Source organism: Lasiodiplodia theobromae, assembly GCF_012971845.1.
Source record: "Lasiodiplodia theobromae strain AM2As chromosome Unknown scaffold_12, whole genome shotgun sequence".
Taxonomy (NCBI): Eukaryota; Fungi; Ascomycota; class Dothideomycetes; order Botryosphaeriales; family Botryosphaeriaceae; genus Lasiodiplodia; species Lasiodiplodia theobromae.
The window spans coordinates 233864-260522 of record NW_023336322.1 but is presented as its reverse complement, the minus strand read 5'-3'; the positions used below and the strand labels follow the sequence as shown (position 1 = coordinate 260522).

Here is a 26659-nt window from a genome sequence, read left to right as displayed (position 1 = left end):
GTTTGACAACAGCAAGGATGGAAGTTTGCATCATACTGGTCATCCCACGAGAAAGGCACACAGAAAAAGTTGTCCCATCAACATTTCCTATAGCTAGAAAGATATCAAACCAATGAGAAGCTGAATGAACGAGGTTGAAATCTGGCTGAAAGGCACCAGGATAAATTGACCAATAAAGAAGTACCTCACGAAGACGAGTACGCTGTCTGGCAATGAGAGATTGTCAGATGCTATGTGGACGCTAGGTATCAGCCTCATCCACACAAACACAACGCCTTCCCCCTGTCTTATGACCAAATCTAAAATGACTTCTAGCAGGGTACCTGGGAGGTTCTTGGATTTCCGGAACTCCGGGAACGGAGAAGTACGACTCTACAAGTCGCGCAACTTCGTCTTTCTTGAGCGGCTCCGGAAATCCTTCTCTTGTTCCATCGGGAAGCTGGATCCTCGTAGGCAACCATTCATTGCTGGGCTTCGGTTGCTTCGGTTTCAGCGTAATCGCGGTGACTGTTTTCTCAGCAGCTTCACGGTTATCTCCCGATGGCACAACAACCTCTTCAACTGATTTCACTTCGAAGCGAGACCCCGGCATGAATGTGTACTCTGTCTTGTCCGGGTTGTCCGACAGCGGTGTCACGTACGCTGCCGATTCCCACACCATGGAGTGTTCGGGACATTCTGCAACCAGCAGTAGTCCATTGGAATAATGCATGGCGTCCGCTATGGAGTCGGTAAAGCTCCATACCATCTTTGTCGTGATTGTCTTGCCTACGGAGAGGTAGCTGGACATGGCACTCGCAAACGCATCTACGAGTGGTCTGTCCACGGGGCCGTCGTTGAGGGGACATTCCAAGAACTCTATGCCAAGGTGGTCGAGCCCAAGCTGATAGATGTCCATCTGTCCACTGAAGAGCCGTGAATGAGACAAAATTGAGGTGCGTGGAAGCGACCGTATGGCGGCGGATAGCATGCGGTTCTCAACGTCGCTGAGATCATGAAGCTTCGAGGCGACGTCCTTGAGCTGTGACTTGACGTCCTGCAGCGAGGTTGCCGGCTTCATCATGAACGATTTCATGAAGTCTGGATCGGTTGGCTTGTATGAACCCCAGTTGCTTGCCCAGATTTGCTCGGATATGCTGCTCTGATCGATGGGGAATGGAGCTTGTCCAACACTCGTGTACTCAAAGATCTTTAAGAATACCATCCGAGTAAAGGAAGCAGTTGTCCAATCGTATACACACATTGCGAGCTCAAAGCTATGAGGAGAGAAAGGGAAGAGCCTTCGACCAAGGGCTGTGATTTCATCTTCCGTCTTTCCAGGGCCATCCGGTATATTCTGGTACGGTATGTACTTGTATGCGATCATATTCCTGATGAATCTGGCGTCGTTGGGAGAAATCGTAGGTAATGGCTTGAGCTTTCCCAACGCGGTTGGCCAGAGAGTAGAGAAATCTACGTTTAGATAAGTCACTGCCAGGACTGCGCTAGATGCTGAAGGGTTTACCTTTCTGAGAATGCGTTCTGCAGATTGCAGTCACGCAGATGGTGAAGCTACTGCCCTGGATTGAGAGAGAGAGGGCGAGCCACGGAACATGATGGCCGCGTGAGGGATCGAACGGGAAACAACCACGTTCAAGGTCATCTTGAGGCCATAGGATCGATCCGTTTGCATCGATCCATTCCTTTCCAATGACTTGCATAACGGTCAGATCCAGAAAGCCCTGTCCATCAACAATCAGCCGGGACGATTCGCCAAAGCCTCCCCGAATGGCTTCAACTGGCTTGCCATCGCTAAACCAGAGATCAGTCTGTGGAGGGGAAACAGAAACGCTGGCAAGGCGCCACATTTTGAGCGCTTCTTGGTTGGGTATTGCAGATGAAAGGAAAGGAGGGAAACGGAGGTGAAAGATCTCAATGAATTTGTAAGGCTCGCACGGGCGCGTGCGGGGTCGTGCTACTTACTCGATCTTGGCATATGTAGGCATGGAGTGATCTCGACCTCGTAAACGACCACCTGCAGGAGGAACGACAACCACGTGTAATCGCCCCGCAACACGCGTTAAACCTAATCACTGGTGATCCGCTATCGCGGAATACCGGATTGTCCGCTATGACGGCCGCCGGCGCCTTGCGACTAGACGATAACCCCCTTTTACTCTACGAACATGCTGTTAAAATACGGAACATGTGGTGGAGGAGTGAATAGAAAGTAGTTCGTTACATTATTTAATCTAGAGCCGAGGGAAGCCGGCTATTAGTTATTTATCCGACTGCTAAGCCGCTGGTCCTGTTACGTAGTCACCATATCATAAGATAATTAACGCTACTACATATTCTCATCCTAAACACTGTTGATGATCAGATCCCGTGACTGGATCATGTGACCGATCCTTCACTTATACATATAGTACTCAGCAATGTCCCTCATCTATAGAAATTAATGAGTCTTCTCTTCTTTGCTTTTCCTTTAACCCTTAGTAAGTACACGTCACACAGTTTATAGTAAAACTAAGTCGTCTTCTTTATTTATCTAAAACCCTATATTTTAAATGCTTAAAGTAAAAATTATTCTAGTAACCTTTTTACCCGTCAATGCTATCCACTTAACCAATAAAAATCTCTATTCCGATCCATTAACGCCGTATAATACTAGGTATTAAAGGTAGTAATACCGTCTAATAACTTCGTTAGCACGTTTCCATGCTTGACTAAGTTTATGGACAAACTTAGAGCTCCCTTCTAAATATACGTGCCGGCTGTGTGGTAGTTAGCCCTTTAATAAAAGTTAAAGAAACGAGCATTTTGGTGGCTTGGGTGAAAAGCGGCGCGGAATGTGATGAACTTGCGCGCTTCTTTCCTCCAGCGCATCTGCGCCGCTCTAGACGTTGAGAATTCCCTGTCTTCCATATCGCACCCAACATTCGCTGCCAAACAAAACCAGCAAAGGTGCATTCACTAAATAAATTGGCCAGGCTGCAACCACAACAAGAAGTTCATCCAGAAATTCTAGGGGTCACTGTCATTGGCCGATCCTCGGCGGCTCCGCAGAGAGTTGCCCGAAACAGGGTATCACCGGATACAGCCGCATTCTTCCCGCACATGCACTGCGGGGCCGCCAATCACGAGATGCGTCGCGAAGCTTTGTGCTCAATCTCCTATGTCGGCTTTGTTTCCGCCGTGCGTTTTCTATGTGGATTGTAAGGGATAGGAGGGTTGAAGGAGTTGAACTTTTGTTGTTCCACGCACGGAGCCCATGAATTGTCCGGAATACTGTCAAACCATCTCCTTCATCTTGTCGGATGTATCGGCGATGTATAACTCGTATCTAGTCCGTTCGCCAGGGGTGTAACGCCGGCACCGCAATCGGCAATTAGTCCGAGCCAGGCCCACTACTAGCCGCCCACTGCCGCCGACTCCCCGACCTATCTTCTTCTCCTGAAAACCGGATGAAAGAGACGTTTCGCGACGTTTACTGAAATCATGGACGCCACTGGTATCCAGACCGGAACGTTATTATGTAACACATGTGGTGCATCATTTCGGCGCGCCGAGCATCTTTCCCGCCACCGATTACGCCATCTGGGCCAGAAGCCGTTTGCGTGCCCACATTGTAGTTCATGCTTCCCAAGAAGGTAAACTGGCCCTGTAGAGTTTATTCTTGTCTCTTTTCCAGGTCATTCAAATAATTATTCCTTCTTAAACCCTTCAATCTATCGTAAGCTGACGTCTCTGGTAAAAACACCACAGAGATACATTGCAAAGGCACATGGGTGTCCACAAGCTCGACTCGTCCTTCTCTGGGATATTACCAAGAAAGACAAGAGCTTCAAAAAGAGCAAAGCAGGCCTGTCACTCTTGCTCGACGTCGAAACAACGCTGTGATGGCAAAGTACCTTGTGCTCGTTGCCAATCAAGAGATATCCGATGCAGCTACTCGATTTCAGAAGCCACACAAGTTCGTATAAGGTTTCCTGGTCTGTGTCCCTTTTTTCTAACTCCGTAAAAGCGGTCGAACGTGCTGTATCAAGGCGATCGGGTAGAGGAAGAGGAACCGAATCAACACACAGCTTTAGTCTCCGCTGCACAGTCCTCTATTCCATCCCCAGGCTTTACGGAACAGTTCTCTGGCAGCGGGATCTCATCACCGCCTTCGCCAACCGGAAATGAGCCGTCATCGTGCTCAACCCTTGATATGGGCATCGACCAACTAGACGGAATGTCTTCTTTGGCTACCGATCCCAGTACTCAACGCCCACCCCCGCCTGTTGAACTTGGAAGCTTTGATCAGCTGGGCAGCAGTATGCATTCTGGCCCTATGAGCCAGCAGCGCCCTACCTTTGAACCTTTGCTTCCTGAGCTTGATTTCCTTTCCGGCGGCATCGAGAATATAGCCCCTTGGAGTGCTTTCCAAGACCTTATACCGCCCTATCTATGGCCGAATTCCGATTGGCGGTTTACTGATCTAGGCGCAGCTGGACAGTTTCCTACCGAACAGGCCGAGCTAACGCCTTCTGAACCAAGCTCTGACCTGGAACCTCCTGATGCGGAGGCTCCCCATCCAAGCTTTGTGGGCTCAAAATCCATCTCAGAACCAGAGAAAGTACTGCGAACAGATACCAACTTGCAGACAGCGACGAGGTTTCAAGGCAAGAAAAGTAGCTCTAGTCGTTTCTTGAATCTTCCATCCGGCCGTCCAACCGGTCAATTTCGACAGGGCGACGAGTCCTATAAACCGGGTTCCTTCCCCGCTGTCCTCAGCGCAACTGAAGGCTTTGAGAACGTCTGGAAGGCAGAAGATCTGGGTCACGTCAAGCACCTGTCTCCAGATGCGTACCATCGGCTTCATCTTAATTTTGAGAGGCTGAACACGGATAACGGATACTTTTCCTCGTTTGCCCAAGGCCGTTTTCCGTCAATCGATGCACTGAACGCTTTCATGCAGCTGTACTTTGAAGAGTTCCATCCAATGTTTCCGCTACTTCATCAGCCAACCTTCGATCCGGGCAAGGAAGATTGGGTTCTTCTTCTTGCTGTCATTGTGATTGGTTGTCGCTTTTCGCGGGTCCAGGGAGCATTGGAGAGCGTGCATCTACTGCAGGAATTCCTACGTCGGGCTATCAAGTTCACGACCGAGCGGGACTACAGCTTGACGTACCAGCCATGGTTTGTCCAGGCGGCCCTGCTGAATCAGATAGGGATGCAATACTCGGGCGACATGAGACTTATTGAATGCGCCCAAATCGACAGGAGTCTGATAGCGACGCTATGCCGCAAAGTAGACTGCTTCAATGAGTCCCCAGATGACCCAAATGACAGAAGCGCAGAGCAACCACTACAGGACATCTGGATGGCATGGGTGAGGAAGGAGAGCATGCGGCGCCTTGCTTACTTAGCGTGGGTAAGTTCATTGCGCTTGGATTAGCATCACCATAACGTACAAAACTCAAAGGTTGCCTGTTAACGCTGACCCGTACCGGTGTTATAGCTAGTTGATAGCCAAGGTGCTCTTTTTGGTGGTTTCCCACCACAAATCATCACTGGTTTGCTACGGGTTCGGCTACCATGCCCGGAAAGCCTATGGCATGCGGCAACGGCAACAATCTGGAAGGATCGGCTTGATGAGAATGGTGCGTTCCTCGATGAGACAAGTGGTACCCGACGTTCTCTGACTTACTCGCCATATATGCAGGTAAACAATGTCATATGGATATTCGATGGGAGCTCTCGTACCTATATAAGAACAGAGCTGTTCGACAAGAGATGGGAGAGCTATCGATTTTGTTGCTGACCATAGGCGTATTCATGGATGCTATACAGTTCCGAAGTAGAGCTGACCTGAGCACCTCCGTGGACAGCACGTTGGACGGGCGATGCCCACATAAGAGGCCAGGATCCATGCCTTCTACTCCTCAATGGGCCACAGAATGTCTACAAATCTTGTCTCCGGAAAACTACACCATTGGAACAGGGCCTAGCCTGAAGGCTGTGATATACCACCACTATCACGTCATATGCATCCTCCTTAACCTTCCCTTTGGAGAGCTCTTCTGCTACGGCGGCTGGCGGGTCACAAGTGCTGCCATTCTGAAATGCCGTAACCGTCTCAGACTGTGGGTCACGGAGTGCGGCGAAGATGCTCGTCGGGTAGCCCTCCACGCTGGAAGGCTTTTTGGCCATTTCCGCAGCTCGGATATGAATGGCTATTATGAATCTACGGCAATGCTTATCGCATGCTTCGCGCTTTGCATCTACGGGGAATTCGGTGCCGGCCAAGATGACGCCATCACTCAACTGGGCAACGACGACTTGGGTTCGGTTTTCCGCCTTGACAGGGCGTTCGCAGCAGGTGAAGTACGGCAGTGGTTACAGGCTGGTTCGAGTATGCGTCCTTATTTGGCAGGGGTTGGCAGTATCATAGGCCGAGATGGTGTTGCCCGGCTTGTGAACGAAGGTGCTCAGATTATGTGCTCCTCTACGACTTGGGGGCATAACAAGCTTCTGGGAGAGTCATTAAGAATCTATCATGAGCTGGGTAGTAGGATAGGACGTTGCTTCTAGAGCTAAGTTCCACATTAGCATAAAATATAGAACGTATTGTAAATATAAAAGCCAAACTGACGAACCAGTTGACTAATGGCTGATGATAGAAGAAGAGCCCCGAGTTTCCGGCATTGACACAGGAAACGTTTCGGTCTGCTTGAAGCATCCCAAGCACGAAACCCCCGCAATAGGTCCAGCTGCAAGGCCCACTTTGCGGGGCCGCGGCAACGCTGTGCACGGACTTTGGCCCAACCATCCGCGCTAGTTGCGGAGCCGCGAAGATACCATTGGGCACTTTGCTTGTACATCGTCTAGATGCGGAAATGTGCACGTAGCCGCGTGGCTACAGCAAAGACGCGGGAGGGGCGCTCGGCTCCGCGCTCCCACGCTCGGCTCCGCGCTCCCACGCTCGGGCAATGACGTTTCCTTTTGCTGGTCTATTCCTGCATAATAATCGACATGCTTTATATACGTGCGTTCTTCCCATAGAATAGCGTCGCGCCGCATAATCATCGTACCTCGTCTTCGGTCTTTGTCCAGAAAATGAGCACAAAAACCCCGCTGAAGGTTGCGGTCTTGGGACCTACAGGCCAATGCGGCAGCTGTGTGGTGGACGAGCTCTTATCGCGTGGCCACACAGTCGTCGGCATCTCTCGCAATCCACCTAAGGAATGGAAAGGCAACGAGCGCTACTCAGCTGTCCCGGTGGACATCCAGGACACGGAGAAACTCGCCAAAGCATTTTCCGCCGGCTTCGATGCTATCGTCTGCGCCTTCTCGCCGTCTCTTTCAGACCTATCCACGACATACGAAAACGGAGTGGAGGGTCATGGAAGGATCAAGACCGCACTTCTCCGATCGGCCCATACGGGATCATTCATCATAATCGGTATGTTGTGGGACCCTGGACAAATATGCGGGGAAGGTTAGCTTACTTACAAACGCCAAAAGGCGGGGCGGGGTCTATCCACGGTAGCGACGGTATCCAGCTCGTCGACCGGCCAGACTTCGCATACAGTTGGTGGTACAACTGGCCAGAGGTTCATTTGAACTACATGCGCACGCGAGCGTACGACCATAAATCGAGAGGACTGGGGAGGTTCGTGACTGGATTCAAGTGGGCGAGGGCCAATGTGCAGCATCCAGGATGTAAGTTCATTGAGATGGAGAAATGTCCATGTCGCTGACCTTGTTCCTCTAGGGTTCTCATGGATGTTCCGCCCTTTTGCCCTTCTTTACCTGCGTTGGGCAAAGAGCTTTCTTACCCACAGACACGGACGGTCGCTGATAACACTGTCTCGGATGGCATTGACCATGTGGGAGGGTGTGAAGGACAAACAATGGTCTTTCTTGTCACCCCCGGGTTTACTCAGGGATAAAGGTGAATTCGGCGACTCATGGTGTTGGCCCTGAAGCTAACAGATTATTGTCAGGAGTACGCACGGGGCAATATCAGCTACACATTGACGGCGAAGGCAGCTCAGGAGATGCTGCAATTGATGGCGGCATATACAATGAGGACATGGCCGTTGCCATTGTTGATGAGGTGGAGAATAAGAAGCTGACGTTCAAGCACTGGAGCTGTACTGGGAAAATTGGCTTGAAAGAGTGGTAGAAGATTCAATAGACGGATGCAGGCTGAGCGTATAGGTAGAGAATGAGACAGGGCCCGAAATTTCAAGATGTTCAGGGTGAAGAAGTCGGTTCTTGGTTGGAGAACTTCCAATATAGAGCCGCCCGTGAATTGCGTTCTCGGCTCGGGTCCAGGAAGCGGCGTGTGTATCATTCATGTTCGTGCGGCGTGGCTGAGATCATCCGATTTAACAGGCGATAACGTGAAAAGTGCATTATGAGTAATCCATTTGATTCTTTGGGACTTTCCACAAAATGATACAGCTTTATCAATAGTAATAAGTGTTAATGTTTTAACGTTCTATTTCTATTGACAGTAGATCTATTTTACTCACTCGGGAACCCACTTTTTTATCCTTTCAGGTAAAAACGGATCTACAAACTCCTTTACCCGCTGATGCCACCCGCTCATCCACCAAAAGTCCCCACTCTGATCCATCAACGCCGTATAATGCAACAGAATAACCAACGCCACGGGCCTCCGCTCGGCAAGAAACCCCAAAAACGCCTCCGGCAACAACACCGGCCAACTAAACACGATGCCCAGCACCGAGTCCCCAGGCGGACACCCTCTCCCCTCGCGCGCCACCTCGCATAGAAAGTCCACCGCGCCACCACAGACCTCGCGCTCCTCGGCCGCCGCCTCGCCCACACACTCCTCCTCGACCATCTCCCTTAGCACCGCCACATCGTCAATCTCAGCGCTGACCCCCCTCCTCAACCCGTTCGCAACCAGCGGCCCCACCACCGACCCCAGCAGCTCCGCCCACTTCGACAGCACCGCCCACGTCACGCCCTTAACCATGCGCACGCACTGGATCATCTCGGCCACCGGATCGGCTGCCGCTTGCGCCTGCCCCGCCGCCAACGCATGCACCACGATCGTCGCCGAGAACGCGAAGACAGCCACGCAATTCCTGTCATCTACCCCCGCCTCGAGCAGCTGCCGGAACTGCGTCAGCGCGACGTTGAGGTTCGCCGACGATATCGCGACCCAGCGCCTTGCCGCCGCACTGTCGCCGTTGCCGCCGCCGCCGGTCGCCAGGTGCAGCGCGGACAACGCCATCATGCCGCGCAGCACGAACGCGTGCTCGAAGCCGACGTCGATGACGGCGCGCTGCCAGATGGGGTATTGTGCGGGGGACGTGTCGAGCGTGGCATACGTCGCCGTCGTGTATTGGTGGAAGAGCTGCATGTCTTCGATGGTGAAGATGGGGGGGCCGCTGGTGGCGCCCGGGTCGGGGTTGGCGAGGCGCGGGGGCGTGAGGTGGGTGTTTAGGTTGACGAGGGTGCCCATTGGGCTGGGGTAGGGAGTCGGGCGCTGTGGCCGGCGGCGTTGGGCGGATGCTGTTGTGCTGGCGGTGGAAGCACGGCTGCTGCTGCTGGTGCTACCGTTTGTTGATGATTGGCTCCGGACGACGACCTCGGGCCAGATGCACGGCATGTCTAGCCGCTTGCAGCTCGCGCATTGCGGATGTACCTCGTCGCACTTGGGGCGGGCATAGCGTTAGTTCGGCCGGCCGGCTGCTGGGTCGAGGGGATGGGATGCTGGTCATGAAAAGGAGCAGGCAGTCCTCGCCGAGACTTACTTTGTTGTGACGTCGCTTGCACTCGAGGCAGCCTTTCCGGGATTTCGAGTGGGGCCTTCTCGGGGCCATTGGCGTGGTTTGTGTTCGTGGCTGGTGGCGCTAAGCGGTAGGGCGGGCTGCACCGTATAGCGTATTCTGGGTTGATGATGAGCGGAAACGTACGACTGGCGGATGATAGGACAGCGATTTAGTGGTCAGGGGAACGAAAATCTCTGCGTATTCATCACGTGGAAAGTGGCTCCCTACTGCGGAGGCGGCTCCAAACCGCACGTGCTATTTATATCTCTAACGTGCTTTGACGCGGCGATGGGATTTTATCTGATTTTCAAATAGACCAATGAGAGAGCAGGATCAGGTGAAGACCGAGGAAAATCCACAATTCACTACGTACCTGTCAGACGGCTCTCTGAAGTGTTTCGAAGTGTCAAGCGTATTCTGATATACATGATTTTTCTCATAGTGGAGTTTTGCCTTCTCCTGCTAGCTGTGTCATAGCTGAGCTACAGGTAACATAGCCTCGGGCTGGCTCATTCTCGCGAACTGGTTAGCACTGCTCAACGTTGACGGCCATTTCTGGCCCATCCGCAAGGTCAAAGCTTCAAATTATCAAATGGTGTTGAGGAATGACGTTAAAACTCGCATTCGGGTCATGTTCGTACTTAGATGCGAGCTCGCCCGAACGAACACGCATCAGCCAATCACAAGCCGCAAAGTACGACGCCCTTTTTCAACCATAAAGGCAGCACCAGGTCGGCAAAAGGAATAATCATTCTTCTGTCACGGCTTCGATCATGATACTTTCTTTAACTCTCCTTCTCGTCTGCACTGCTGCAGTTTCAGCTGAAAATCGCACTCACGGAGTTCTCTCTGATGGGTTTGCCTCGACCATCAAAGCCAATGACGGGACTCTGCCAGGCAGCTTTTACAAGGGAAACATTACGCTTCGATCTAATGGATCTCATGAAGACATCTTCATAATCGATCATGGTGTTGAGTTTGGCGGTCTTCCTACTTTCGAGGTTCTTCACCATTCCGGTGACACCTCTGGATTTGAGATGACCTACAGCGAGACTCGGGCTCTCCTGGACAAATACATGGTATGCATCATTTCTTTTTACTATATCTTTGTCTGATTGGTGTCCTGCCTAGAGCGATGGACCTCTTCCTCTCGCCGCAGCCATGGATACCTACCGCGTCAATCGTTACAACATCACCGAGGACAAAGTATACACCAACCGACTGATCCAGGGAGGCCAGCGCTACCAGAAGCTCAATCTGTCCACTGCTGGTGAGCTCGTGCTCGGGAAAGTCGGGATCAAAATCCAGGGGTCGATGCTCCCTATCGAAGATCTTTCCGGCAAGTTTGAATGCTCCGACGAGACTTTGAACCGGATTTGGAAGACGGGTGCTCGAACCATTCAACGCACCGAAATTGAGGCTGGCACAACACCAGAGTTCTACCAGATCTCGAGTGAGGGCATGCTTTGCGAGAGCCAGGCGCCGCAGCCGTATTCCAGTGTGCAAGCATCAGCTCTTACGAGCTATGACCTCACCTTCCAAGTGAAACCGTTGAAAGGAGGATTTGGATATACCGTTTTGAGTGATACACTTGGGACCGGAATCTACATTCTGGTGAATGTGGAGAATGGATCCATTGCCGCTTATGCTGGCAGCACCGATCTCGACGGATCTCCTCTCGCCGAAGCCACCCTCGGTCCGGACAGCATCGCCTTCGATACCTGGAATACGATACACACGCAAGTCAACCTGACTGAGATCTCGGTGTCCATTAATGACGCCCCTGTTTTCAACTTCAGCCAGACGAGTTCCTTCTACGGCTCATTTGGACTGGGAGCTTCTTTCCAGCACAAAGCGCTGTACCAAAACGTCACTCTTTCAACCGGCGGGTCCGACATCTTCCACTCCAGTCTCACCAGCAAGGAAAACATGGAAGACTTCCTTGCTGGCACAAACCCCCTATCAGTCAGCGTTGACGGCGCCCGAAGAGATCGAATTGCCTACGCCGGTGACCTCGACATCACCATCCGCTCCACCCTAGCATCAACCTACGGCCTCGACTACCTCAACGGCTCCTTCGAGCTCCTCGGCTCCAACCAACTCACCCCCGGCTTCTTCGTCCCAACCACAAAGATCCAACAACACCCGCGCACCGCCCTCATCGACGCCAACGTCACCGGCCTGATCGGCTACTCCTTCAACCTCGTCTCCGCCATGGGCGACTTCTACACCCACACCGGCTCCACCCCCTTCGCCCGCCGATGGGCCCCCGCCATCACGCGCATGCTCGACTGGGCGCACAGCCAGTCCGCGGGCCCAACCGGGTTGTTCAACGTCACCGACCCCGCCCTCGGCGGCGACTGGAACTACTACGACCCGCCGCAGTCCGGCGTCGTCGCCAAGTTCAACGCGGCGTACGCCTACGCTCTGCAGGCTGCCATCCCGCTGCTGTCTGCTGCTGCCGACAACACTGCCAACGACACCAACGAGGCCGAGGTGTATACGGCCCGCCTCACCGCCCTCCGCGCCGCGATGAACGAGCACCTCTGGTCCGCAAACCTCTCCGCGTACGCCCTATCGACGACGGAGGGCAGCGGCCGCACCGCTTTCGCGCAGGACGCCAACGCCCTCGCGCTGCTCGCCGGCGTGCCAGCCAGCACCAACCAGTCCGCCGCGCTGCTCGCCGCCATGCGTGCCGCGCTCTTCCTCCCCTCCAACGACGGCGTGTTGGCCTTCTCCCCCGCGGCGTCGACCGACCTCGGCTTCGCCCGCCTGTCCAGTCCCTACGCTAGCGGGTACCACCTGCACGCCGCGCTGGCGGCCGGGGATGCGGACAGCGCCGCGGCGTTGCTCGACACGGTCTTCGCGCCCATGGCCGACCCGCGCAACGCGAACTACACGGGCTGTTTCTGGGAGACGTTGACGGTGGAGGGGAGGCCGGGATTGGGCGACGCGACGAGCTTGTGCCATGCGTGGGGCGCGGCGGCGACGGGGGAGCTGTCGCGGTGGGTGTTGGGCATCGCGCCGGTCGAGCCCGGGTATAGCGAGTGGGTTTTCAGGCCGGGGACGATGGGCGGACGGGTGGGGTGGGCGAGGGGAGGGGTGGAGACGCCGTATGGGAGGATGGAGGTTGAGTGGAGTGTGGAGGGAGGGTGGGGGGTTATTTTGACGAGTCCGAGGGGGACGGTGGGGAGGGTGGAGTTGCCGGAGGGGGTGGTGGGTGGTTGTGAGGGGTTTGAGGTAAACGGCGGAGTGTGTGATGGGGTGGGTTTCGTTGTGGAGGGGGGTGGGAGGTTTGAGCTCAGGCAGGTTTGAGGGGGAGAACGCTTGGCTGTACATATTTGTCTGTGAACGACTTGTAATTTGTGTAGATTATCCCTTTAGAGCCCCCTACATCCCTTAAGAATATCTTACTGTATTTTACATTCATGTAGAGCAACCATTTACTCCATTCTCGCGGCAAAAACTGCGGATCGCCCACTTCCACACTTCGGGCAAAAGCTCCAACGAGACCGCCAACACCGTCTTACCCCAAGTCTCCGCCCACCAAAACTGCTCAAGCCTCATGAACAAGGCAGCATATTGAGCGAGAAGCAGAATGGCCCCACGCCGAGGCTCCCCGAGATATTTCAGATACTGCTCCGAGACGATGGTGGGCCACGCCAACGTCAAACCAACAGTCTCAATCTGCCGCTGCACTCGGACGTCAAGAAGGAGTTCTGCGTATTCTCGGAGGACCTGCAATGCTTCCAAGTACACAGCCCGTTCCTCATCACCAGAATCCTGATCCTCGACGAGAAACTGACGAAGAATGGCGAAATAGGCCTCTTGCTCTGGAGTAAAGCTCCCTGTCGGTTTGTACAAGAATCCATCTCCGATCGGCTTGAGTGGGCCGTCCATGACCCAGCGAAATACAGAGTGATTTTCGTGCCGCAGGATCGACGGAACGCCACGGAAGAGCCGCACACATCTGATAACGTCATCAAGCGACGCAGTATCTCGCGAGCATCGCCATAACCATGCCTTCTCGGCCAGAGTGTAAATCGACAGAATGCATGCAGAAACATAAAGCCCTACACAATTCTGCTGCGTGATGTTCGTGATGCGATCCTGCAAGACGCGGATACTGTGATTCTGATGCTTGGTCGCTCGGCTGAAATACGCCTGCTGCCGCTCCGGGTTCCGGTCGACATGCGCGCGGTGAAGCGCAGAAATGGCGAGCAGGCTGGACAGTAGATCTGGATCGGAGAACGCCAGCTGCGGCGCCGTCACTCTGTAGATCTCGATGATTTCGGGAAGATCGGCAAACGTCAGGCTCGTGTAGGCCGTGTAGTGGTGGAGCAGTCCCATGTCTTCAATGCTGAACGACTGCCCCACTGAGCAGCCCGGTGGTTTGGGAAGAAGATAGGCAGGCGGAGCGGTCGATCGGATGAGATTTGAGACCGCATCCTTGAATTCTTGGACCGCCTTATCTTGCCTGCTCACCGGCGGCGTGTGCTCGGATTCTGCCGGCGTAGGGCTCTTGTGTCGCTGCTGTGCCTGTGGAGGGTATTCGCAGGACATGCCCTTCCTCTGGCAATTTTCGCATTTCGGCCAGCCTTCGTCGCACTATCAAACAGCTGTCAGCAATCATACCCGCCTCAACAATTTCGTAATCTGGCCTGGGAGACTTTCATGTGACGAGGTCAACCGTTTTCCCTTCAGTTTATAGCCATAAATTGAAAGAAAACAATGGATTGGTGAAAGCTTTGGAGGTTGTTCCTTTTCTTCTTCCTCGGTCAAAACCCACAAAGTAGGATATTCCCGACGGGGCAAGGGGCCATTCGCACCTTCACATGTCGCGTTTTGCACGTATAGCAGCCATTTCGTGACTTCGTGTGCGCTTTTCTGGTAGTCGCCGGCTTTTTTAAATGCTCTGACATTTTCGCATTATGTTTGTTGCAACAGACAATGTTGAGGAGAGGTCTTCTGATAGTTGCCGACAGATAAAGTCAGTTCTGCCCTTTTTTGACGCGAGTCGTATAGTGTGGTACATGATTGGCTACTCGTACCCGCCATGCATTACGCGAATGGGATCAATACATACCTGCATTAATCGTACACGGCCGCCAGTCATATTCGCTAGAATACCACTCCCTTGCTCTGCTGGCTTCCAATAGGGCCGGTGGTTATTAGTGGGGACGGGATTGTTCTCTCATGACTGACTGACGCCGGCCATGATTTTCATGCAGGAAAGAATGGCGAATCTAGCCGAACGTGTAGCTCACCCCTGTCGTACATCTTATGCTGCTCTTTAAACGACTTTTGAAATATTCTTCTCTCTTTCGGCCGCAGCGTTACTAAATGCAGCTTTCAATAAGAATAGTGGCTAAAACTTCTACTTTTTTCCTGCCGCTTCTCAATTCCTTTTCCCTTAGCTGATCAGTCTATCCGCCGTCGTTTTATGCACTCTGCGTAGTCCCACGCACCGCAGAGATTCCACGGCGGGAGGAGATGCGGGCGCGAAACGTGGCGAGAAAAAGAAACGCGATCTAAATGCAAGAGCATCGATTGACGCAACGTGGGTTTCATACTACTGCAGGATTATTGTACACCACACTTTCGTATGGGGGAGGCGGATGATCTGGGCGGTGTCAAACAAATTCAAGTTTGCAAAGAACTTCGAAAATCGTCAAGTGCTATTCTGAGGCATTTGTTTCGACCGCAGCGGTAGTATGGCTACAACACCAAGCTAATACCACAAAAGACCGAGTCCAGGGGATTCCTTCCTTCTTCCCTTCAGCTTTCGTTTCATATTAATTATTGTTTGACGGGAGGAATCTACGAATGAATGGCGCTCCTGTGGACTCCATCGGGGATGGATCGGATAGAGGCTATCATATCGACGGTGGAGTGATAATCAGGCTAACCTGAAAGGGGTGAGCCGCAGCTCCACTCGCTCCGCTGAGGAAGGGTTAGCGTGCTGTCTAACTTTGACATTTCCATGCTCCGTGTCACGCTATACTAAATACGGAATGGAAAACGGTATACGGCGTACGGTATACGAGGACGCTAACGTTACAGGTTCACGATAACGCCCCGTTGTCGGTCTTTAACAAAGTACCTTTGTATACACGAGCCAATGGAATCCCCGACAAATAATAGAGCAGGCGGTTACTTCATTCGCAATCCCCTTCGCTTCGACTTCCCGACATCATGCCAAGGCACTCTACAGTCCGTTTTAAGTTCTAGATCTCGCTAAAGTTAGCGGAAAAGGCAATCGATGCAAGAAATTCAAACAACACTCCGTTTCAATGTGGACTTCCACTAATTTGATTGAAACGCAAGCCACGCACTGTTTCTTTTTACAGCAGTTCAACACGGTCAATAATCAACTGGCAAAGAGGTACAAAAGGACCCAAGGTCGCCATGCTACAGTTCAATCCAGCAGCTTCTACACATTCACTCATTCATCCACCTTGACGGTCGTTCACATTCGTTAGCGCCAGCCGCAACATTCATTCATTCGATTCACCCAACCACCACCACCATGTTCTTCTCCCAAAAGCTCATCGCGGCCGTCGCCGCCCTCCCCGCCATGACTTCGGCCCACTACTTCTGGCCGCAACTCATCGTCAACGGCGAAACCTCCGAGCAATGGGAATACGTCCGCGAAACCTCCCAGGGCTACGAACCCCAATACACCCCCGACATCCTCACGTCCAACGACCTTCGCTGCAACACGGACAGCCTCGCCGCCGCCGCCAACACCAAAGTCGCCTCCGTCGCGGCCGGCGACACGGTCTCCTTCGTCACCGACTACGGCGCCAAGGTGCAGCACCCGGGCCCGCTGACGTTCTGGATGTCGCAGGCGCCGGGCGGCGACGTAACTACGTACGATGGCTCTGGCGACTGGTTCAAGATCGGCGTCGTGGGTTACGACACGCCGTTCGACTCGACGGGCACCAACTGGCGCGCCTACGATGAGGGCACGTTCAACGTGTCCATCCCGACGACGGTGCCGAATGGCCAGTACTTGCTGCGCATCGAGCATATCGGCCTGCATCGCCCGTCGACGCGTGAGATGTTCTTCAACTGCGCGCAGATTGAGGTGACGGGGTCGACGGCGACGGCGGTGCCGGGCGAGACGGCGAAGATCCCCGGCATTTACAGTGAGAGCGATGAGTGGGTGTCCAAGTGGAGCATGTACAGCAGCCCGACCAGCTTCCCGTACTCTGGCCCGGCTACTGTTGATGGTGGTGTTTTTGATTCTCAGGGCTCTGATTCTGCTTAAATGGGCGGGATTTTTTCCCTTTCCATATGTTCTATTCTTGTATAGCTTAGCTCTATTTATCTGTAAATAGAACCAACTTACTTTGGGAATTTTAACAATTTCATAACATGTAGCTGGAAATATAGGAACATTCATTTTCCCAATTGAATCTCACTCCAACAACTAGCGTGATTCAGGTGCCACAGTGATGCTTGATGACAGACCGTCTGGATGTTTCCAATCCAACGAGCTCTATTTTACGTAATTGAAGCTACTGATAAGCGGCCCAAAATCGGAGATGCGGGGTAATTCTACGAGAACGATATAAAGTCGGATGTGCCGATGGGAACGATCCGACGCCGTACCTTTCCACGCCGCTCGGTTTCGCGGTTCACCAATTGCCCAATGGCGAAGGATAGGTGTCTCAGAGCGTAAGCCCGACCAAATCAGTCACTTCTGACTCGGTCCTGACAAGTTGCAGATGTACGCGATGTCGGAACATGAAGGTGCGGTGCTCGGGAACGTTTCCGTGTTCTCGGTGCGCTCGCAAAAAGCGAGAATGTCGGTTCGCCACCGACGAAGGCCGAGTATCTGTTTCGGAAAGGGAAGCACCCACGTCTCAACGCGGACCTCGTGCGTGTTGCTAATGGCCTGGCAGCTACATACGAGAGCTCGAAAGAAGAGCTAAGGAGATAGAAGACGACGCCGCGGGTAGCAGACCCCGTCCGCGCGAGCTGCCAAGAGACCCCGAGAACGTAACACCAGCCGTCGATTCATCCGTACGTGCCCAGGAAAGCGTAGTTACGGCAATCGCTAGCAGCGAAGCCGTCAATACATCGCCGAACCGTATGTTGATCAAAAACAGCCGCGCTTCCGGTAATTGACAGTTTGATCAGCGACTGGCGTTAACGAGCCTGTAAACGAAGAGGGCTCGGATGCTTTATTCAGCCGTAACCCGCTGGCAGATGCTGATGCCGAGACAACATTCGTCCAGCATCCAGACGGGCGATATTGTAAGATCATGTGCAGAACAGTTTGACCAGGAGTACTCACAAAACATACCAGGGTACATGGGTCCCACCTCATCATGGTCTTTTTGTCGACGCGTCCTTTCGATGATTGATCGACACATCCCGGACACCGGTAACCCTCCCGATCCGTGGAACCTGGATGGAGTCGCTTTCAAGCTTGACTGGCAGCGTCTTGGACCCAATGAGGAACCAAGTGTTGATGATCTTCCATCTCACGAATACGCCACTTTGCTTTTCAACACCTTCAAATATCATCTTGGATACTTCTCGGGGATAATCGATGAGCGCTATTTCCTCCGCTGCTTGAATGAGTTCTACCAGCAGCCGAGACTTGTTGTATCCCGTTCGCGCCAATGGTTTGCACAGTACCTTTTAGTTCTTGCCTTCGGCGAGGCATTTGTAAACCCGTCTACTTCGGAATTCGGATCTCAATACGCATCAAGAGCAATACCGCTACTACCGGACTTGCATTTTGTGGACAAAGACCCGTTGTCGGGAATCGAGAGTCTCTGTCTGGCAGCGTTGTATCTCCATTCCATTGATCTGAGAATCACTGCTTTCCACCACGTGAGGCCTGAGTCAAACATCTTCTTGATTGTATGAATACTGACAGGATGCATTTCCAGATAGGCCATGCTCTCCACCTGAGCATTTTCGAAGGAATCCACAGACACCAGCCAGCCGAGGTTGTTGGTCAGCATCGCTCCCTACGATGCAACCGTATATTCTGGATCGTCTACGTCCTAGAACTCGAGTTTTCAGCTCTGGGTGGGGCAATGGGCTCGATCAGGGAAACCGACATTACAACGAAGATGCCGTCTGACATGGAGAAAACCTTGTACACTGAGGCAATGGACCTTCAGATAAGCATCTCTCGGCTGGTATCGACAATCCTCACAAGTGGGTAGTGCCGAAATCTTTTGGGGGGCGATGCCGATGCTAATTCTCCTCGACTCAGCCGTATACGGCGTCGGCGACGGCTCGAGCGGTCCCCTCTCTCTTATTAAAAAGATCCAGTCGGTGCTACACAAGCTGGCGGGTATCTCCCAGGAACTAAACAGCTTTCTCGGAGCTCGTTTCCAAGGCACATCAAGCCGCACGTCGAAAGTTGCCTCCCGTCTGATACTGTCATATCATCGCGTACGTTTCTCACGCAGACGGACCATGGGGTCTCAGGCTGACTGTATAGTGCGTCGTGCTCACGACTCGGCCGTTGGTAATGTGCATTTTACAGAGCCGTCTCGCACATCGTCACTCAGGAAGCTCATGGAACACAGTCGGGTCATTGTTGAACACCAGTGTCGACTCGGCGACGAGCGTGATAAAGACGCTCAGGGGACTCGGTGACCATAACCTCCTCGGTACGTACGGCCGTGCCAGCACCTCAGAGCGCGAATGGTGGCTGACGCGAAAAAAAAAAAAACCACAGACAGCTTCCTGCCGTTCCAACTCGAAGATGTCTTCTCCTCGGCTTTCCTCCTTCACATAATCAGCGCCGTGACACCCAGCCTGGTGCCCGACCAAACATGGACCGTCAACGCGCACGAGGTGCTCGATTTGATGATCGCCAAGGGCAGTCCCGCCGCGCGCCTCCGGAAGCTGGAGCTCGAGCACCTGCAAAAGCTCATCTCTCCGATCGTGGAGGCCGGTGGGCAGGGCGAGCCGTCTAGGTCGAATGCCAACGACAGGTCGCCGGCCGCTAATGTTGAAAATGCAGATGACTTGCTCTCTGCGGCGGAAGATGGGGTTTCTCCCTGGGATCTTCTGGGTGCGGACGGAATGCATGCGCTTTCGCCGCAGCAGATTCTGGGGTTTGCTAACGAATTCGACATGGACAGTGTTATTCAGAGCATGTTTGCGTGAACGGTTATGGTGTCATGGTTAGGGAGGATGGGGGCCTGGTAGGCAGGAAATTGATTTACAAGTATAGATAGCCGGATCGTGACCTCATCATCATCATCATCTATGCATTTGGCCTCGCGGATCGTATTCCACCCTGCTTCGTGATCCAGGTGCATGACATATGGCCAGACCCAGGGCAGCCACTCATTGTGATAGTAGAAACTCCCATCGTCGGTGAATTAAATCCATTAGCAAAAGCCGTTTCATAGGTGACCAAGTGATGTAGTTCGGTCCATCCGAAGTGCAGCAGCACCATCTGTTTCCGAAACATCGGACATGCCGACGCCAACAATCGGCTCAACCCAGCGATCAGTCTACGCAGCACACTCTCTATTTCTTCTCACCACCTTGGTTCAATTCGAAAAACAAACACCCTTCATTTCCCTTACCTCACCCAAAGTCCAAAACCATGCGCCTCCCCACAACCACCCGCACCCTCTCCATCATCGGCTGCCACGCCGAAGGCGAAGTCGGCGACGTCGTCATCGGCGGCGTGCTCGACCCGCCCAACTGCGCCACCATGTACGACAAACTCGTCCACTTCCACACGCACGCCGACTCGCTGCGGTCCCTCCTCCTCAACGAGCCGCGCGGCCGCTCCTCGATGAACACCAACGTCGTGCTGCCGCCCTGCCACCCCGCCGCCGCCGCCGGCTTCCTGACCATGGAGAGCGAGGAGTACGCACCCATGTCCGGCTCCAACACCATCTGCACGACGACGGTGCTGCTCGAGACGGGGATGGTGCCGATGCAAGAGCCTGTGACTGAGATGGCGCTGGATACGGCGGCGGGGTTGGTGCGCGTGAGGGCGGAGTGCGCGGGGGGCAAGTGTCGCGCGGTTGAGTTCGCGAACGTGCCGGCGTTTGTGTTTGAGTTGGATTATCCGGTTGATGTGGCCGGGCTGGGATGCGTCAAGGTCGACGTCGCGTGGGGCGGGATGATGTACGCGCTGGTCGATGCGCGGAGTGTCGGGCTGTCGATTGAGAACCGCAACGGGCCGCGGTTGGTCGAGGTCGGCGAGCGGATTAAGCGCGCGGTGCAGGCGCAGTACACGCCTGTGCATCCGGAGAATCCGCGGATACGGGGCGTGAGTATTCTGGCGTTTACGGAGCCGCTGGAGGAGGGGGACGGGTGCAAGATGGCGGTTAATGCGGTGGTCGTGGCGCCGGGGAGGTTTGATCGTAGTCCGTGCGGGACGGGGTCGTCGGCGAGGATGGCGGTGTTGCATGCGCGGGGGCAGTTGGCCGTGGGGGAGACGCTGAGGCATCACAGTATTATTGGGACCGAGTTCGTTTGCCGTATCACGGGGACAACTATGGTTGGGGAGTACGACGCGGTGCTGCCGACTGTCAAGGGGAGGGCTTGGATTACGAGCTTCAAGCAGATCGTGCTGGATGCTACTGATCCGTTCCCTGAAGGGTTCAGGGTGGGTGATCAGTGGCACATGGTTGATGATGAGCCTACGAGTAACGCTGGAAACTGAAGATACTGGTGTTGTTTACTTGAGTATTCACTGTATCATCGTGCTCCAGCAGAATCATCTGACACTGCCACATCTCTAATACCTCCGCACCGCCATCGCTACAGACCAGACATATCTTGTCCCATCGCTTCAATGAAATAAACTGTAAACCTTCTCGAGAGCAGCCGCCCACGTCCAGTGACACGGAATATCCAACGCCTGATCCAAATCCCTGTCATATCAACTCAGGCTGTTCTCCTACCCGACGATCATGGCCAGACACATCGCGGCTTAAAGAGCCGCCACGTTCGGCTCATCGTAATTGATACGCATCCAATTTACACTCAGCTGAAGCAAGGTTAACAGCTACCATGTGCATGAGTTTACTGTCATATCCGTTTGATTCTGAGTCATCATCCTTGATCTAACATGGCAATATATATACGTATGTATACATTGTGCATTCATAACCACAGGGTTCCTCATCCTTTACCATAATTTCCGAGCATATCCCCCCAGCGCACGGCGTAACAAATACACCAGTCCCCCGCAGGCACCCAGTCCAACGGAGACGAGCAACACTCCGCGGATGATGAACCTCCGCTTCACCACAACCTGGAACGGATCCATTCTCTGCCTCGTATTCTCGCGCGGAAACTCAACTTCAGGAACCGGCAGCCCCAGTATATCGCACAGCGGCTTCCACCCATCCCTGACATCAACAAAGTGCAGCTGCCCCTCCGGCACCACCCTGCGCACATACGCCTCATGCGCATCATACAGCCAATCCCGGTTCCCATCCACCACCTCGACCTCCCCCTCCGTGATGCCCACAGCCTGCGGCGTGCGCCTGAAGAGAAAGCCGTACTGGATATCGAGGAAGCGCCGCAGCGTCGGCGACACCCAGCCCAGCGCGGCGAGGTCGTCGATGCGCCACCACAGATTCTTGTAGCTCAGCCACCACGACTCGCGCTCGCGCCGCGTGCACACGACCGTCGCGCGCGGGTACAGCTGCAGCAGCTCCTCGACAAAGTAGCAGAACGGCACGTCCGTCGCCGCGACGCAGCCTTCGGTCAGCCGCGCCAGGCTGTACATGGCGAAGGTGCGGTCCACCAGCGTGCGCAGTGGGCACGGCCGAATCACCTCGAGAAGTAGACGTTGCTGACGCGCGCTGCCCATCCATGCGAGCGCCCCGCCGTCGACGACTGGCCCGTTCAGGAGGATGGACAGCGCCGCGCCCACGGACGTGGTGCCTGTCCGGGGCAGGCCGACGTTGATAACCTTGAGGGTGTGGTTGTGCTGGAGCGAGAGAGAGGGACGGCCGGAGGAAGCCCCGTTGGTGAGAGGGGTGGGAGATGCTTTGGGAGTCGCCATGATGAGCCTCACGCGTGTCCGTTGTGGTGTGTTTGTCCGAGATGCGCGAGGGGAAAAGCGGGGGGCTCAGGACTGGAGCCCCGGGAGTTGCGGGAATTGCGGGGGTTCCATGTGAATCCGCGCCTACCAAAGTTGCTTGTATGTCTGGTGGAAAGCTTATTGTTGCCCCGTTCGTGGCTCTGGTCCAGGGATCCCCCCGGTTAAGGTTTGCATTCCTGCTGAGAAGTCGTTGCCGCAAACTGTCCAATCATTGAAGTCACCAAGCCTGTCTGCTGGCAAATGGGCAGTCGTGTTTCAGGAAATGATAAAGGCTCGGGGTGGTGGTGTTATGCCACGATGGTGCGTGAGCAAGAAGTGACAATAGGGACCAGGAAGAAAGCGCGGACAAAGATATGCTGTTCCAACACGCGAGATTGTCTCGTGCCCAAGATTTGGTAAGGGAAAGCAAATGGTCGGAGAGTTGGGCCAAAAGTTGAACACGTGTTCAGTCTTGCAGATACGACCGGTGCGAAGGTTGTAGGGATGCCGGAGGAGGTTGGGAGACTGGCTATGGTCTTCAAAGCGGAGGTACTCGTGTTCGATGGAAACGGCCCCGCTATGTTCGTAGCTGCGGGAGAGGATCCGCTCGCAGCAGTCGTGTTGAACTCAAGCATACTTGATTTACAAACAGTGACCATTGATGGCATCATCAGAAAGGAGGAAGAGCGCATGCAAGATGTTGAAGTGGAAAGACCAAGTAGCTCGCATCTCGGTATATCAGAAGGACAAAAACTTCGTTGGGAGGATATCCGCCGTAAAGTCACGAGGAGTTGCAACGTACTTTATGAAAGGATTAGTGGAACCGACACGAGTGCTGCTGAGGAAGCGATCATGGATGCTTTTGGCATGGACAGACAATCTTTGGTACTGTAGATATCAAGTACAGGAATTCAACATCGTTACAGTGATAGCAGCTTTTATAAGGCTTGAACCTTCAGCCCTCGCCGATCTACGGAATAGGCGAAGTTGAAGCTCCAGTATTAGGTGTATACGATGCACCAACTGGCGACCAGGCGCGTAAGTAGGCAAGCAGGGCGGCGTGGGCGGCATAACCGTTTTACTGATTTCCTCGTTATGAAGTTGTAATGCAGCATTATCTACATTTTCAATTGCGTAAAGTCTTACAAGTTTATGCTCTCTATTCTTGACAAAGATATTTTCTCCGTAAAATAATTTAGTCGAAAATATTCATCACGCAGCTTATGATTACGTTTAACTCACGCCTATTTGCTACACGAGCGGAAGTCGAGACGGCGTTGCTTACATTTGCAACCAGCCACCTTAATTTTTATGAATTGTTATCCGCTTAAGATTCGTGCTACGTGCTACCAAGTCGACCACCCGGACGAGGAATGTATTGGCCGGGTGGTCGACGCCACGTTCATCAGGCCTCGGCAAGGCAAGGCAGGGGCAGAAAGCGACATGGAAAACCAAAAAAAGCAAAACAAAAAAACGCGGAGCAGCTCGGCCCGCAGCCGCCTAAAGCAGGGGCCTTTAAACGGCGCGCGCCACCGCTGTCTCTCGTTCTCTAGCTCGCTAAACAAGAGCCTGCCCGAACTCTGTCATGTTTCCGCTTACTTCACAGTACTTGTCGGCGGTGGAGGACCGCATCGCTGGGGAGATCATACCCAACGTTGACGTAAGTATTGCCGGTCCCCCAGATTATGAGTGCATAACGCTGACGGTGAGCAAGGCCTGTAAACGTTGGGTTGAGGCGACAGGCGGCGGCGGCGGCGACGTGGAGCTGGCTCGGGCCGCGCGGAGCCTGCGATGGCGTCTGGATCAGCTCTGCGGCCGCTTGGACGCCTTGCAGCACGCTGCTCGGGTCATCGATAGGCATGGCGGGCCGGAACAAGAATGCGGGTCGTCTGCAACGGCAACGACAACGGAGAATCTGTCGCACACATCCGCGTTCCGCCACGGCATCCCTGCTCGCCCTGTTCGTGTCTCACAGCCAGCCAATAGCGCCGTGCCTGGTATGGCAGCCGTTGATTCTGGAGATTTTGCGCGACTCACTGACGGCTCGCATGGCTCGTCCCATGACGTTGCTATGCAGAGCTTCCAAGGACCCGACTATTCTACGATGCAGCGAATTCCTTGCTTTGAAGGCGTCGACCAATGTGATCAGATACTTCCATCACCTTTTTCGGATAAGGTCGCTTCTATCTTCCCAAACCATTTGAACGCGAATATCGGGGTTGCATGTGCTGAAGCTTCCCTGGGTGCTGCCTCAGGATCACTCGCTGCACATCCGCTGAATGGGTTGGAGAATGAGTTACCTATAAACAACCCGAATGGACCGGAGCCCAATTCCATCCAGCCCCCAGAAATGGAGAACTCATATTTCGTGGCCACTAAGGACGCTATTTCCGCCCCAGCAGAGACACAAGCCGTGATTAGAAACAGCCGCTGTGCCAGGCAACGAACGAACAACTGTAACATGCTTGCAGGAGCAAATGTCGCTGGAAGCGGCTATGATTTCGGAGTGACGAAGATCCAGTCTGCCGCACTTGGTGCTCGCCGCAGCGGCAGGACGCCCATAGAAATTGATTCAGGCTCCGAATCAGAGGCCACTTCTGAGAGTTCCGCCTCAGATGATCAAGATTTGGCGCTACCTGGTGTGGACCCGCATTTGCTGCGTCTTGTCGACAAAGCAAATGGTTTTCATGATTTTCCTGAAGGGATTCTGAGGGGCTTTCTCCCTGAGCGTTGGTTGAATGATATGAACATTACTGAGACCATCCGGATGCTAGTCCCTGAAAAAGCAGAACCGCTGATAGCGGAACATGAAATCCAGAATTTTCCGGAAGGCGGCCTTGCTCGACCGTATATGCCGGCGGAGGTGTCGAACACAACCTTGAGACATCGAATAGACTCTACGCACCTTCTCATTGCTTACAATGTCCCCAAAGGCAGTCTGAACTGTACCAAAAAGGACCGGAAGAATCATTGGGTCCTGATCGTTGTCAGTGTATTGGCGAGCGAAATACATATATTTGGATCCGAGGTAGGACTGGAGGATCAGGCTGAATCGTTAGCGAAAAATATCGGCACATTTGTGAATAATCATCGTACTCGCTCCGATGATTGTCATCTTCCGTTGAAATGGTCGGAGCCTAAGTTGGAGCCTGTGAGTCATATTCCATAAGAGCTTGGGCAAAGCTAATCATTTGTAAGCTCTACCCTTTCGATATCACACCAGATACCTACAACTGCGGTATTGCCGTGATTTCCCGCGCCGAAGCGTTTTTTTACCCCGAGAAGGCGCTTAACGCGCAAGAAAACACCACCCCATTCGAGCTAGCTCAGCAGCTAAACCAGAAGCGATCCGAGTATCTTCGTCTCTTTACAGATATATACAAGTCTGTGCATACAACTGAGATGCTGTATGATCAAATCACTCAGCCAACTATGACTCCAGCTAAGCGGCTGGCATTGGATCATCCACTCACGAGCCGACCCAAAAAAGCTACCAAGAGGTGCATTGAGTGGCTTTCAAGCTATGCAAAACCACAATCCTTGTCTGAGCCTAGACTGTCTAAATCCGAACTGTGGAAAAAGTGCATCATGGATTGTGCGGACGCATACGGCTTCAGTGCAGAAGGACTTTTCCAGGCGTTTCAAAATGCCCCAGAGTACCCTGCTGAAGATGTGACCAGAGTTCTGCAATTCTTTTGCGAGGTTGCGAATCCCGAAAAGCTCATTATTCTCAAGCGGCTTGTGGACCAAGGACGCCTGGATCCGTTTCTCAGGGAGGCGACTTTCACTTCTTCCGACGCAGAAAGCCTATGGAAACTTCATTGCTTGATCAACAAATTTG

The 26659-nt window shown here is 53.5% G+C and overlaps 9 protein-coding genes across 9 annotated transcripts; 5 read left to right on the top strand and 4 right to left on the bottom strand.

Annotated features, from left to right (window-relative positions):
* Nucleotides 1-93: 93 nt before the first annotated feature.
* Nucleotides 94-1847, bottom strand: LTHEOB_4545 (uncharacterized protein; the record flags this gene model as incomplete). The annotated part of the gene is made up of 3 exons (XM_035513591.1): nt 94-202; nt 324-1452; nt 1505-1847. 3 exons carry the CDS (start codon nt 1845-1847, stop codon nt 94-96), a joined length of 1581 nt encoding a protein of 526 aa, XP_035374594.1.
* Nucleotides 1848-7083: 5236 nt separating this feature from the next.
* LTHEOB_4544 (Nad-dependent epimerase dehydratase) lies at nt 7084-8155 on the top strand (the record flags this gene model as incomplete). The annotated part of the gene is made up of 4 exons (XM_035513590.1): nt 7084-7429; nt 7492-7689; nt 7742-7921; nt 7974-8155. The coding sequence occupies 4 exons, from the start codon at nt 7084-7086 to the stop codon at nt 8153-8155; spliced, it is 906 nt and encodes a 301-aa protein (XP_035374593.1).
* A 348-nt stretch (nt 8156-8503) lies between these two features.
* LTHEOB_4543 (C6 zinc finger domain-containing protein) lies at nt 8504-9469 on the bottom strand (the record flags this gene model as incomplete). Its single annotated transcript, XM_035513589.1, has 1 exon — nt 8504-9469. The coding sequence occupies one exon, from the start codon at nt 9467-9469 to the stop codon at nt 8504-8506; it is 966 nt and encodes a 321-aa protein (XP_035374592.1).
* A 1471-nt stretch (nt 9470-10940) lies between these two features.
* On the top strand, nt 10941-13094 carry LTHEOB_4542 (putative alpha-L-rhamnosidase C; the record flags this gene model as incomplete). The annotated part of the gene is made up of 1 exon (XM_035513588.1): nt 10941-13094. One exon carries the CDS (start codon nt 10941-10943, stop codon nt 13092-13094), a length of 2154 nt encoding a protein of 717 aa, XP_035374591.1.
* Nucleotides 13095-13205: 111 nt separating this feature from the next.
* LTHEOB_4541 (C6 zinc finger domain-containing protein) lies at nt 13206-14342 on the bottom strand (the record flags this gene model as incomplete). The annotated part of the gene is made up of 1 exon (XM_035513587.1): nt 13206-14342. One exon carries the CDS (start codon nt 14340-14342, stop codon nt 13206-13208), a length of 1137 nt encoding a protein of 378 aa, XP_035374590.1.
* A 1966-nt stretch (nt 14343-16308) lies between these two features.
* On the top strand, nt 16309-17052 carry LTHEOB_4540 (Fungal cellulose binding domain protein; the record flags this gene model as incomplete). The annotated part of the gene is made up of 1 exon (XM_035513586.1): nt 16309-17052. One exon carries the CDS (start codon nt 16309-16311, stop codon nt 17050-17052), a length of 744 nt encoding a protein of 247 aa, XP_035374589.1.
* A 384-nt stretch (nt 17053-17436) lies between these two features.
* Nucleotides 17437-19925, top strand: LTHEOB_4539 (Transcription factor; the record flags this gene model as incomplete). The annotated part of the gene is made up of 8 exons (XM_035513584.1): nt 17437-17462; nt 17690-17877; nt 17928-18044; nt 18097-18629; nt 18689-18962; nt 19021-19101; nt 19340-19423; nt 19492-19925. 8 exons carry the CDS (start codon nt 17437-17439, stop codon nt 19923-19925), a joined length of 1737 nt encoding a protein of 578 aa, XP_035374588.1.
* A 448-nt stretch (nt 19926-20373) lies between these two features.
* Nucleotides 20374-21447, top strand: LTHEOB_4538 (Proline racemase; the record flags this gene model as incomplete). Its single annotated transcript, XM_035513583.1, has 1 exon — nt 20374-21447. One exon carries the CDS (start codon nt 20374-20376, stop codon nt 21445-21447), a length of 1074 nt encoding a protein of 357 aa, XP_035374587.1.
* A 468-nt stretch (nt 21448-21915) lies between these two features.
* On the bottom strand, nt 21916-22800 carry LTHEOB_4537 (NAD dependent epimerase/dehydratase; the record flags this gene model as incomplete). Its single annotated transcript, XM_035513582.1, has 1 exon — nt 21916-22800. One exon carries the CDS (start codon nt 22798-22800, stop codon nt 21916-21918), a length of 885 nt encoding a protein of 294 aa, XP_035374586.1.
* Between the last annotated feature and the right edge of the window lie 3859 nt (nt 22801-26659).